The sequence below is a fragment of the Leuresthes tenuis genome, unplaced genomic scaffold (assembly GCF_036924035.1).
Source record: "Leuresthes tenuis unplaced genomic scaffold, fLeuTen1.0.hap1 SCAF_15, whole genome shotgun sequence".
NCBI classification, from domain to species: Eukaryota; Metazoa; Chordata; class Actinopteri; order Atheriniformes; family Atherinopsidae; genus Leuresthes; species Leuresthes tenuis.
Window position 1 is genome coordinate 20978624 of NW_027325369.1, and position 13749 is coordinate 20992372.

General features: G+C 39.8%; 1 protein-coding gene across 3 annotated transcripts in view; it reads left to right on the plus strand.

Annotated features, from left to right (window-relative positions):
• Window positions 1–4376: 4376 nt before the first annotated feature.
• The window catches only part of stac (SH3 and cysteine rich domain), a 30703-nt gene continuing 21330 nt past the window's right edge, over window positions 4377–13749 (plus strand). For 2 of the 3 annotated variants that reach the window (XM_072365924.1, XM_072365926.1), the window contains exons 1-3: window positions 4377–4803; window positions 5767–5799; window positions 8188–8521. In XM_072365924.1, coding sequence (XP_072222025.1) covers window positions 4690–4803; window positions 5767–5799; window positions 8188–8521 — 481 coding nt within the window. In that variant the 5' untranslated portion in view covers window positions 4377–4689. The remainder of the gene's footprint in view (window positions 4804–5766; window positions 5800–8187; window positions 8522–13749) is intronic. The other variant, XM_072365925.1, reaches the window with a different exon arrangement.

A 13749-nucleotide genomic window follows, 5' to 3' on the forward strand; every position in this document is an offset into this window, starting at 1 on the left:
TATCAGAGGATCAGACACACATTAAAACCTGACATCAAGGCTGATTTCAAGTCAGTTTTATAAATGACTCTCCAGATGTTAAAAGCTTTGTTGTGAATACTGTTTAGCCTTTGTGTTAACATTTGGTGATGCTGGTGTTGGGGTTATACTTATATCTGGTTGTTGAGACCACACAGTTTTCCTGTAAGATCGTGTTAAACTGAGGTTAAAACAGCCAAACAAATAAAACAGTGTTAAGATCAGGTTGGAAATGAAACACAATGTATGACAGTCGTTCAGGAATTGGTCCTTAGAGGATAGGAACCTCCTGATTCCCACTTGTAACATCCATCGTTCATCGTTTTTACCCACTTAATCTAATTCAGGATCGCAGGGGGCTGGAGTTTATCCCACCTGTTAGTGGGCGAGAGGCACAGGCAGGGTCGCCAGTCCACACATGGCCACACAAAGACAAATGAGACACATAACCATGCATGCTCACACTCATTCTTAGGGACAACCACATTTTTTGGATGGTGGGAGGAAACTGGAGTATCTGGAGAGAACATACACAGGGGGAATATACAAACTCCACACCGAAAGGCCCCAGCCGGGATTCGAACCAAGAACTCTTGCTGTGAGGCAACAGTGCAAACCACTACACCACCATGCAACAAATTTTGCACATTTAGTTTTTTTAAATGGTGATTAGCCAATGCTTGCATGCAAACACATCTAGCAAGTTAGCACTGATATTCCAGCTGAGGGTAACACTGACCTTAAAAGTACTGTTTAAAACCTCTACAAGCATAATGATCCATTCTTATTATTTGTCAATGTAATAATAAGCCTGTGGTAAAGCAGTGAAGATACATGTTTTATCCAGAAAAAAATATTTTCTGGCTTCGGTCCTGTTCATGGTCCTTATAAGCCAACTGTAATTACCTTGAAACAGACAGAATGATTTCTTATGAGTGGATTCATCCAGTCAACAACAGTTCAAACGTTAGATCCTAAGCTGCACTGATTGTGTTTTTTAATCAGCTCGCTCTTGTGTAAAATCATTAAGCATGCACTGAGGTACTCAAACTGTCTAACAACCATTTACAGTTCTGCGTGAGCAACCAGCAAAATGTTAGTGAAGCATGGTCACACCACACGGAAATAAACACGCTTCATGAGGTAAAACACATTACCTCATCAAGGAGCGTGCCACACGTGTGAAGCCCAGTGCAAACAAGTCATGGTTTACTGTAGCAAAACAACATTTTGTGTTCATCAAGAAACATGTGCAGACAACACTTGTGTTGTACTTTGATGATCTATATCTGCTTCACTGTTAAAACAAAAACAAGTTTTGAACGAGAAAATCGTAAATGTTGGTATATTAGATGCTTAAACTAAATAATTTTAGTGACAATCTGGTATAACGTGAGACATGGCAATGACATAAAATAGATCAAATTAATAAGAAATCAATAAAAAAATTTGCCAAATGAGTTATTAAGATTAAATAATTGCTGAAAAGTTTTACCACAAAAAACACTCTGCCTGGATGAACTGTGCTGTCTGATATTGTTTACTCAACCTTTTAAATCGAGCTTTACAGCCTGTGCCATAGGTAATACATCAGGGTTAGAACAAACAAAATAAGTCACACTGGTGTCTATTTATCAAACTTATCTTATTAAATATCAAATGATAAAGCTATGCTACGAGGGAAAGATTCAACTCAATTACAAGCCAACAACTGTGAGCCATGAAATTACAAAACTTGGCTATTCATATTGCCTTAATGAAACATTTCATTTGGAATAATTAACCCCTATCACTCCAGTCCTCTGTCCTATCCTCCCTCACCGCTCCATCTTCCTCTCACGCCCTCCTTTCACTGTGATGGCCCAGCAGCTGAAGGAGGAAATTATAATGTTCTTTCGCTGTCTTGATTTCACACTTGATTCTCTCCTTCCTCTTGTTTCCTGGAACAACTGCTCCGGTGTTTGGGTCTCTCTGCGGACATGATTCACAATAACCACACACCACATGGGCATGCATGCACAAACTGACTCATGCGCTGGTGACTTGCTCCCGGAATTGTCTTGTGCACTCCAGGTGGTGGTCTATTGTGTGAACGCACAAGACGTCAGCTCATTTGTGGTCTGAAGTCAAGTCTTACTAAAACACTATTTTTTACTATAGTGAGAAAACACAACATTGTCCTATTCACACATTAAAAAGTCCAGGTTGAGTCTTTGTGCTCCTGTCAAACACTGCAGTCAATCTCAATGAGGAGTCGCTGCTCTTTTCCAAAATACTTGCAGTGTAAAGGCTGAATTATATCAGTAATTTACCAAAGATACATAAAGTTATGTCCAGAAATATTTGGATGTTGCTTACATTTTTGTTTGTATCAATTTTAGCTGTTTATGCAAATAAATTAAAGTTACAATTGCAATGAATATGAGTTCAATGTGCAGACTCTCAGCTTGAATTTAAACCTAACCACACAATGTAACAGACCAATGAATAAATATTCTAATGTGGACATCATCTGAGAATGCATTTCCTCCATTGTGATGATTTGCCAGGACTTTACAGCTGTTGTCCTTTCGCTGATCTTTCTCACTTATGTTTGTCTTCAGCAAGTGAAATATAGCTTTATCTGATGACGGTGGCATTGATGAATATTCCACTTATTTACCTTTCAGACCTCCTGTGATTGTTTTGCATTATGTTTTTGGTCATCGTCTGTCTTCAGTGTGAAACTCCAATCAACACTGCAGCATTTGGATGATTTTGAACATGCATGATGTATATTGCTTCACACTCTAGAATCAATCAGGCTGCTTTTGCCGTCTGACATGTCTACAGTAAACAACAGTGACAGAGTGCCACTAAAAGGCTCGCATGACCATGTTATCACACTGCCTCCAAGTGTTTTACAGATGATGTTGTATTGTTCAGATCGTGAGCGGTTTCATGCCATTACCTACTTTTTTCCCCCAATATTCTGGTACAGATTGACTTATTTTATCCAAAGAATGCTGATGTAGAATTGCTTTGACATTTTCTTGTCTAATTTAGTCTTTTCTGTTCTTATGTTATGAGTGTTTTTTTTTCCCCAGATAGTTTTTCAATACTAAATGCTGCTTTCTCTAATGTATGGCTCTAATCAATACCTTCCCAACTATTGAATATGTTTTTTGAAGATGCTGTAAACTGCAAATAGCTATAGTCTGTCTATTGTTCAAATAACACAGCCACACATTATAGCCTGACAAATCAAATTAATGTCACCTGGATTCTAACTCCCTATGAGAATCCCTTCAGTCTACATGCAAAAAGCTGAACTGGATATGTAGACTTAGTCCTTGGGAATGTGTTGGTGTTTGCATTCCTGTCATAGAGTGGAGGCTGCAGTCTGGTGCCTGCCTCCTTCCTCCTGGAATATAACTTCGAGGACATCACATCAGAAGAGAGCCTGGAGGGAGGTAGCATGACAATGACCATCACACCTATCCCATCCAATGTGCAAATGCTAAAGAGTCAAAACTTCAAAACAGTGTTCTATCTCTGTGCAAACATAAAGGTACAGGACATACATATGGACATTCTCTCTGAAAAGTTGAATTCAACAGATGAGCAGCACATCTAAAGCTCAGGAATTAACATTGCATATGTAGTTTGTCTCATCCCAACCCAGTTGTCGAGGCGGTCGATTTATGTTACAACTAAAGCATAAAAATCCCACCTTGCCATTTCATGTGTCAAATTTCTAGGTGGGTCCACGAGGCTTAATTTGCTGATAAACTTCTATGAAAGTGTTCATGTCTGTGCTTTGCAGCGCATATGTGCTGGTAGATGTTTGGTGTTTTACCATCACTTATTTTTCCCACAACTTATATCTTTACAACTGCTTTAAAATGTACCTACCAACAGCGGGAATTATCTCCGAAATCTGAAATCACAGTTTAAGAGATGTTAGCTCACTTGCAGTGGGATTCTGAAAAAAGCATCTCTGTTACGTGGAAGATGATTATTCAGAGGAGACACATCGTACCCACTTATAAAACTTCTGATGCAACTTCTGATTTTCCAAGAATCTGAAATGCCATCTGTATTTTGAATGCTGTTATGAAAGGAAACACTAATATGGTTTCTAGCAGAACCATTTGATCTTCAAAGTGGCTGGAGGGTATTTTTAGATAAGCTGATCTTTTTAATAGTTTTACTGAGTATGTCTTACAACCACACTTCGGCAAGACGATCTTATTGTCTCGTTTTCTCCTCCTTCCCGCTCCCTCTCTTAAAACTCTCCGCCCATCGGAATATTGGCAAATTAAGGCGCACGGCGCACAGCGCACAGCGTGGACTTAGAGACTTCTTGGGAAGGTTCACGCAAGACGCCACCATACATGCGAAAGCCTCCTCCTCAGACGGACGGGATACTTCTAAGCCCGACTGGAATGTCATTCAACTTTCGATTTTGGAAACGACCACTTTCCTGTTACTGCAAGACTTTTACCTCGTCTTTTCCTCCTGGATCTCTCACTGCCAGCTGCAGGACTGGGTGACTTCTCCCCTTATCCCCTGGTCACTGCGACTGCAACAGGAATGGAAACGATGTAAACAGTGTTGGCAGGAAACGCACTCTAAAGAGCAACAGTGTGAGTGTGCGTGTGTTTTTAAAAGAGATCGTAGATAAAGAGGATGATCCCGCCGGCCAGTGCGATTCAGGAGGACAGTGGGAGCAAAGAGGACGAACAGGACCAGGATGAGACGCCGAAATCCCCGACGACGAGCGTCAGTCAGCAGGAAACCAAGGTAGGTCGTGCCCTGATGTATTGTTGTTTATTTCTTATTCACCTGACAGCTCTATGGCAGGATGGGATCAGCTCAACTTTTAGAAACAGAGTGGAGTAAAGAAACTTCTAAGATGAAATCAAAATCTACTCCACGAGAGCTTTTTTCAAGAGCGCAACATGGATTTAAGAGCAAAGAGCTGCATTTAAGGAGAGTATCACAAAAATATCTCCAGAAAATACTATATTTAGAAAGCCTGTTGAAATTTACGACAACAAGGAGCACCTCCTATACTCTTAATTAGTAATATGTTTGGTAGAAGTATAACCATGTTTCTTGTCTATATGCACCTCGTATGAACTGTGGCATGTGTGTTCATTGTTTTTTTTAATCAACAAGTATTAGAAGGCTCTTTAAAGCTCCTGGTTAGCCTAATAACAGTTTCATGTTTTGGCAAAGCTTGATCATATGTGTATATTCATATTGAACTTCGAGTCGTGGCTGTTTGATAGCAATCCACAGCTGCCTTGGGCATTTTACCATCTATTTGGGTCACGTGTTTCCCAGACTCCTACAATTAGCACTACATTATTGGACTAGTCATCAGGGAAACATATGGCTATAGAATCTCTATTCTTCTGCCCTGTTTCCAAAACTCCCACACAGAAGCCATTACAAGTGTATTCCCTCTTAATGAAGCTATTTGTAAAACTAAGGCTTTAACCAGTTCTTGGTCAATTTTCTTGTTTGCAACTAAGATGAAACTCACATGTAAACCCTTATTTGCCACGTTATATCATTCAGTGTTTTCTCTTAATTCTAAGACCAAACAACCACACTTACTTCAAGTGTGTCACAAGATGAGAAGCTGACCTAAAAAGTCATTAAAGACAAGGGTTTTATTTTTACAAACTAGTAGGGTCCCCAGTAGTCGTCAATGACCATCAAGTAAAGCTGTGTTTGTATCTTTATTCCTCTTTTAAGAATACTGTGAGGCCTGAACATCACAAGCGCAAGGTGAGACTGTAGCAAACTGCTGATATTTGACCATAATCATAAGGGCATACCTGCATGTGCATACAGATCACACCACTGCTTTTAAGGACAGATCGCTCTAAGAAGTCACGTTAAAGCCATCATCACCCATATTTTAGAGGGCACTTCTTCTTTCAGGTTGCAAACCCCATTTTCAGAGAAGTCGTAAGGCTTTCCAAAATATAACAAGAACTTAAACCTCTCAAGAAAAATGTTCGGAGAGAAGTATCTATACCAATGTATTGTACGATTCTTCCTTTTAATTACACTTTTAAAATGTTTGGGAACTGAGGATAGTAATTGTTGAAGTTTTGCAAGAGGAATTTGTGTCTGATTTTCCTCTTCAGGACACTGTCAGTACAGTTTCAATAGGAGACAGATATGGACTGCAGACGGGCCAGTAAAGCACACACTCTATGTGTGCCTATGAAGTCTCAGTGTTGTATAGTTGGGCAGAAATACATTGATCATTGTTCTGATAAACTAGCTTCCTGAGAAAAAAAATGTCACGTTGATGATTGCATATGTCTTTCTGAAATTCAAATATACATCCACTGTACCATTGGTACCTTTAAGTTAACCATGACATGGATACTGATGACTTTTAATACCATAACAGATGGTGCCATTTGCACCTTTTATTTAAAACAACCTGGATGTGTTCGTCCCCACGTCTGCCTTTCTAAAGAACAGGGATTTGTGGCATTTCTGTGCAGAGTATTTGGTTTCCTTCTTGAGTAATGCAGTTTCACGTTGCATTTCTAAGCACAGAGGTGTAGTGTAGTGAAAGACAAGAGTTTTTCAAGGTACCTCTGGGACCAGGTGTCTATAGTGGTCATGATGTCATGACAGTTTCTTATGTTGTGACATCTGAGGATTTGGAGGTCATACCCAGCAGTGGATTTTAAGCTTTGGCTTTTTTTTAACTTCCTTAGAAATATTCTATTTAACTTACCTATGATTTTCTTACATAGTTTGACAGAAAACCATGGTGGATGCTCCTTTTATACCCAATCCTGACGCCCTCACCTGTCACCATTTAATCTGCTGAATGTAGAATCCCTCAGAACCTTTCCCGCATTTATTTTCGAGTGTGTTACTGTCATAGAAGCCGTAATTTGGTTAAATTCCTGAATACATTTGTGTCCATTAAATAAAGGTTCAAACTCATTACGGATTTAAGGCTTTGTTTGATTCTAAAAGACTTCCGAACTTTTTTCGAAATGGGGTTTGTATATTAATGACTGGATTTTAATCTAATGTGATAAGTAGCTGTTGCATTTATTGAGCAGCGCTCCACCTGACTTCTATTAACCCTCCCTGCTTTATCATAGAACCCATAGGTTTGGTGCCATTAAACAGAGCATGAGCTGCATGCCCACATTCCCTCACTGCGCTTCATGCATTACAGCAACACAGAAAATAGAAATGTATCCTCTTCAGTCACAGCTTGTTTAAAAAGTATAGCAAATGCAGAAATTACAGATGGAATACTGAAACTATTTAAAATCAAGCTCTGTTTGGGTGTGTAAATCCTGGTGCTATGCACCAGGAGGCTGCAGGAGAATGTATTTGTGCATTTGTGTGTGTGCATCCATGTGTGTGGGTGGTAACAGTAGAAAAAGGGTCAAAATCGATTGTTTCCAGAGTGACCTGTGGAATTGATTCATCATGCCACAGCTGCAGTGACTCTAAACAATTTGCACAGGCATATTGAGAGAAGTGACAAGCGCAGACAGCGTATGTACAGTGTGTTAATTCAACAAATAGTACTTTAGTTTAAGTGTATGATTTCAGGATGAGCTGAACTGTCTGTTTTTAACAAACAAAGGAGGACAAATAAATTCCCGCAGGCTTTACAATTGTAACGACGAGCAGGTGCCCTGTGATAGGATCTAATGGCAATTAAGAGTCATTCCCCTCTATCAAAAACTGTAAAATACTATTACTGTTGCTTTTTCATAATGTGTTTGAACCCACGTTTGAATGGATCTCAGAGGAGAAGAGGTACACACTGAAAGATTAAATGTGGAGTTGTAAGTGTGGAGTGTTATGAGTAGTTTTACTGTAATGACAGCATGTTGTGTGAGAAATTGTTTCAATCTAATAAATTTCCTCAACATGGAAATCACACTACATTCTTGGTAGGAAATGTTGAGTTTTTGCTTCTGAGCAGTGATACCCACAGTAGTAGCCGTTTTATTGGCCACCGGACACTGCATTAAAGGTTTTAGAGGCTATGTGTGTTATTTATTGAGGTTATGCATATTTATTCACTTCAGAGCTGTGTCAGTTGCTCTAAATTGTTCTCTTTCATCATTTTCCTCTCCTTTGCCCCAGTTGCCTTCAACTCGTCCTCTCTGTTTTCAGCTGCAAAGACTCAAGCGTTCCTTGTCCTTCAAGACCAAGAGCATCCGCAGCAAGAGCGCTGACAACTTCTTCCGAACCAGCTGCGAGAACAAGACGGAGCTGCTCTCTGACGTGAGCAGCAGCACGGGCCATCTCTGCAACATCGGGATGGCCCCGCCGCATACCACCAGCCTCCCCATTCCTCCGGTCCCTCCGGCCATTCCCTGCGCGCCTCCTCCCACGTCACGCTCCCAGTCGCGCAACCCGCTGCAGGTAGACTCGGCAGGACACTGCTTCATGGAGCACATCTTCAAGAAGCCCACGTTCTGCGATGTCTGCAACCACATGATTGTAGGTATGGTTCAAACGCAAGTGTGATCAGAACATCAAGCAATACAAAGCTAAGAAAAAAGCTCCTGCAGACACCCCCACCATGTTTTCTGTCTCTATAATCAAACTGTGAGGGTAATAAACCTGTATTTATGTGTACATATGGAAACAGTAGGGCATTCTGCATAACATTGCTTTTTTGTATTCAAAACACTGTTATATAGGTAGAATAATTTGCAAAGCGCTGTAACACACACCATGTGTATCGAAACACAATGAGGTGTCCGACACCGAGAATCCAACTTGACCCTCTGACATGTGGCCAAAGTATCTCCATCTTTCTTGCACTCGCACTGAGCTCAGTCCTTCCATCTGTTTGCCGAGGTGTCAGATTGCCAACAGTAGCTGTGCCAGCTCCGCTACCTGTTTTTCCCTCACCAGATGTTCCAGGTTCTCTGGCTGCAGACCTCCTTGTTAACTATCAGCACAGAGGGACACTGAGTCTTTGCATCAGGGGTTCATGATGGCATGATAATGGCAAGGGCCACTGCTGCCATCTGCTCAATAAGCCACTTATATAACAATTACCTGCAACTATTTGAGAGTGTTGGGAAAGTATAAATGTGCATACAAATGCGCACCTATAAACTAGAGTTGCACCACCCCTCTGAGCAGCTCACCAAAAGTTGTGAAAATGAAAAAGAAATTATTCAAAATTACTTTCTTAAAGCAAAGTTAAGCAAAGTTTTATAAAGGTAAAATGTTGCCATGTGTCTCCTCCTCAAAGTAACAAGTTGGGAGATTAAGTCAAAACTTTGCTCCCTATCTGAAATTAAATTAATGTGACTTTTGGATGAGTTCGGGTAAAAAAAACAAAGAACCTTTGAACTATTTAAGTGGAACATCCTCTGTACTGTACATTGTCTAACCCGCGTTAGACAATGTACAGTTGGCAAATATTTCAGAGCATTTGCTGCCACTGTGTGAGTGAGCGTGTGCGTGCTGGTGAGAGTTTGTACTTTGTGCAAACTCTGCTCTTTTGGATATGTACAGATACTTGCAGTACAATAAGGAAATTTATACGCTGTTCTCAATGTGTTGTAAAGAAAAACACAGCGATTTCCCTTACATCACCTCCCTCACATTTTATGTTGATAGAGTGCATTTCCCGCAGGAAACCTCTCTCTGTGATGTGCTTGTGTAGTAAACAACTGTGGAAAAATACCAGGTCAAATTGTCTGCACTTAAACACATAAACATCTTCATGTGTGGGACCTTATTTACACTGGCCTGCTTTAACCAGCATTATCATAAACTCGTGTCCAGTAGCTGTAGCTTTGAATCAGCCCCAGGTGGTCTGTCTGTGATGACAATATGATGTCAGCTGCACCTGGCTCTCTGATTGGTTCTATGGCCTCTGGTGCATTCACGAAATAGATGCTGCCCTGTTCTTCATGTGTCCTGTTTAATGAGAGCACATTTTGTGTGCGTGTTTCTGTAATCTGATGCATTAGTGCTGTCAAAATCAGACTCAGTGTTCCAGTCAAAGAGCAGCACAGACAAGACTCAAGGAGAGATATTCCTGGTCGAGAAGAAAGAGGGAACAGGCTGAGCAAGCACATTTTGATGATTATATCCTAATGGCTACAGTTTCATGTAAGTGAGTTAGTGCAGCAATAATTTACATGGATCTTAAAGGCAGAAAAGAAACATATACTGTATATACAGAAGTAATCCCTCTCAGTTATCCCTTATGAACCAGTAAAAGTGTGTGGTGGTGTATTTGTCAACAGAGGTACTCTCTATTTATGTTTTATTTGGTTGTTCATATTTTCTTGTGTTTGGTACGTTATTGAGATGTAATATTTGGCAAGAGGGTAAGTAGCCAGCAAGTGGAACCCTCCCGGTGAGGTGGAGTGGGAAGGTGCTTAACTGAAACGTTTGGCCCATTTCTTGTCCATTCTATCCTAAAAATATTTCACGTATCTGGTTTACTAATTTGTCATGTGACTATGTGACATAATCTATTATATCAGCAGGAGAGGAGAGGCCTAGTTTGAGTGCTGTGTGTGAAAATAGTGGTCGAGAAGAGTTGTTTAATCTGCCTTTAAGATCGACATGTAAACAAGGTTTTATGAACATTTATAACTTTATTAACCCTGGCGTTGCTTTCTTTCTTATTATCCCATGTCATCGAAATACACTTCTTAAGACGATGTAGAAAATATCTGCAAAGAATATGGTGCGCTTTCAATGGATTAACTGAAATATGCACCTTTTAAAACATAATAACTGTGAGTATGTATAAAATGAATAAATGCTCTACAGATGAATAAAACAGTTGACTATGCTAATATTTGCAATGGACAGACAGGAAAAAAATGTAAACATCCACATTACTCATACAGGAATGTCCTCTATTATATAAAAGCCTGTACAAAAATCAGTGTGTCATCTATGACAAAAACAGGGCTGACTTATATCACAGTGTTAGCTGACTCTTTCTTTAGCTTCACTAAAGGCAGAGTAAAATAAATTAGTAAAATATCAGGTTAAGCAAGAAATATTTGAGTATTTTCCAAGATGTGTGTAAGGTGTATGAAACGTACAGAAATGAAGCACCTATTGGAAAGTATAACTATCGGTCAGCTTTCACAGGTTAAACAGTAATTTACATTCAAAATCCTTTAGAATAATCAAATCAAGGCATTCAAATTCCCAAGATCAACAACATGGCTTCCGACTATAAAGGTTTCACCTGATTAGGTCATTCTGTCTATACATGTGAAAGGTTTAGTTTATACCCAGAGAGGAATTCATTTGGGGGCCAAGGATAAAATTCACCCAGCAGAACGACGCTATACAGCCCCTTCCTGCGTAAAACTCCCCACTCGTTTAAGGCAGACACTAGCCTGGTATTTGCAGTGTGGCTCCAGTGATGGCACGATGATTTACTAGTCGGTCCAGTACTCTGGTCCAGACTGTAAACAACCATTTAATAGATTAGCATACATTTTTTCTTTAACATTTATGTTCCCCAGAGGAGGAACAGTGCTGACTTTGATTAATCTTGTGAGTGCATGTTGTTAATAATTTAGTTCAAAACACTGGCTGTGGCTGTCTACAGCAAGCTAGCACTGCCTTGTTCACATGTGGCAATGTCTATCTAAAGAATTAACTGTTAACTCTTATTTTGAGACAGTTTACTAACTAAAACACGTCATGTTATATCCATATCCTCTATAGTTAACTTCTGTGGACCCTTCTGATGAACACTGTCCAACTCTGGGACAGTGGTAACCTGTGAATTTTCTATAGTTAAACTTAACAGATGTACCCCTAAACCTCTCAAATGCAGGCAAGTATGTTGAGAAAATGAGAGAGATAATATTTAGCCAAAACATGAAAATCACTCATCCAAATTACTTTGATATTGTAAAATAGGCTGTATAAATGATATATACAATCTTTATGATTTATCCAGTCCATGACTTTGCAGTGCACTTAGCTTAAAGAAGTATTTAATGCCATATTAAAAAGGGATTTCAGTGTGAAATGTGGAATAAAGCAAAGTCTGCAAATGAATACAAATGTCGAAGTCAGTGTTTTGAAGCAGCTGGAGAGTTTAATGTCACAATGCAGGTTATCTTCGCAGGAAATCAGGGGGCATGCTTTAATAATGTCAGCTTGATGGATCAGTATATGACTGTCATATGGAGACTGCAAGCATGTAAGTTTCACTCTCAGGTGAACATCTTAGGATAGAAAAGATACGAGGGATAAAGCAGTAGGGAAAGCAAGGTTAGGTGCCTTTCTTTACTGCTATGTAAATAATAAACACAGTTTAATGTCTTTAGAAACTGGAGGAGAGAGCTCCTAATCATACACTTCATTACCCAGCAATTACAAAGGAGAATGACGATTTTAGTTTCTTATAGTTGCCTACTGAAAGTTGGTGGTTGATTCTCTTAGCTAACATTATTGTGTCTCATTATTCCCCTTGAATAAGTCAGCTGAAACAAGCCAATTAACAACAGCTAGACATGAGCGTCATTTACTTGCTGTTTATGTGTATCCACAGAGACGGAATCATGGTTTTTTAAAGATATCCATGGTGAATAGTAACACGAGCAGCTCGTTAAAGAATTTGACAAGTTGACCTGATATTGAGAAGAAATTGGCTCTGGTTGTGTGCATTGTCTCTGCTGCTTCAGTTGTTGTTGTGGTGATCCGTGGCTGACCAGTGAGGGTTCACCTTTCTCTCAGTTTCAGTCTCAGTATAACTAATTCTGCCAGCTCTGTGTCAGCTGAGCCTCGCCAAGCATCAAACAAGCTTTCAATGAGGATCTCTTGTTTCAAGTTCCTGTCACTGCTGCTCAGACCCAAAGAGCCGTGACACATGTTCGCATTACAGCACGTGAAGAGCAAGCAGAGATTTTTTTTTCTCTCTTTTGTTAGCTAAGTAAACTTAACTCGAGTGGGTCTTGTATTTGCTGCCTTGTTCAGGGATCAGAGTCTCTGCTTGGTTTCATACTTACAGTACAGGATTACCTCTTCTCGCTGTCCCGCCTTAACCTGCTCATCAAATAATAATCTGGACTAAAATCCTTTTTGCTCATCACAGCAGTGCTCCAAGACAAACAAACTTTGCACAAACTGACAATGTTTCATTGCTAAAACTTTAGTTTTGACAGATAAGCTTTTTTCCTGACTGCTCTCTTAGTGCCCACAGAAGTAGATAGATGGCTCTTTTGCGTGTCCATATTTTTACACATATGAAGAGCATGTTCCTGAGCAGGGCACGAGTTTATGGATTAATCAATGAATAGCCACGGTTGCTAGATTACAGCTAATAGCAACTCTGAACTCTCCTCCATTGTCAAATAGAAATAGCCCTGCAATAGATGACTGCTGGTCGTAAGTGGTGCCTAAATGTTTTTAATGGTTAAGAGATGATTTGTCTTCTCATAGACTCCACTACATTTGTCACCTGACATGTTAATGCACTTTTGCGCTGAAGTACGTAATATCTGGCTATCATCTTATCTACCAAGGTTCATCTTGTTTGTTATAGCTCTTAGTTTTCCTTACATGAACTGATCACTTCAGGTCCATGCACAACATTTTATTGGATTAAAGTTAGGAATTCGATTTGGTCATTCCAACAGATTCACTTTATTCTTTGGTTTAATGACTTAAGTGCAAAGGGCCGTTGTCTTGCTGCATGATTCGCTTTGTCTTGAGATTCAGATC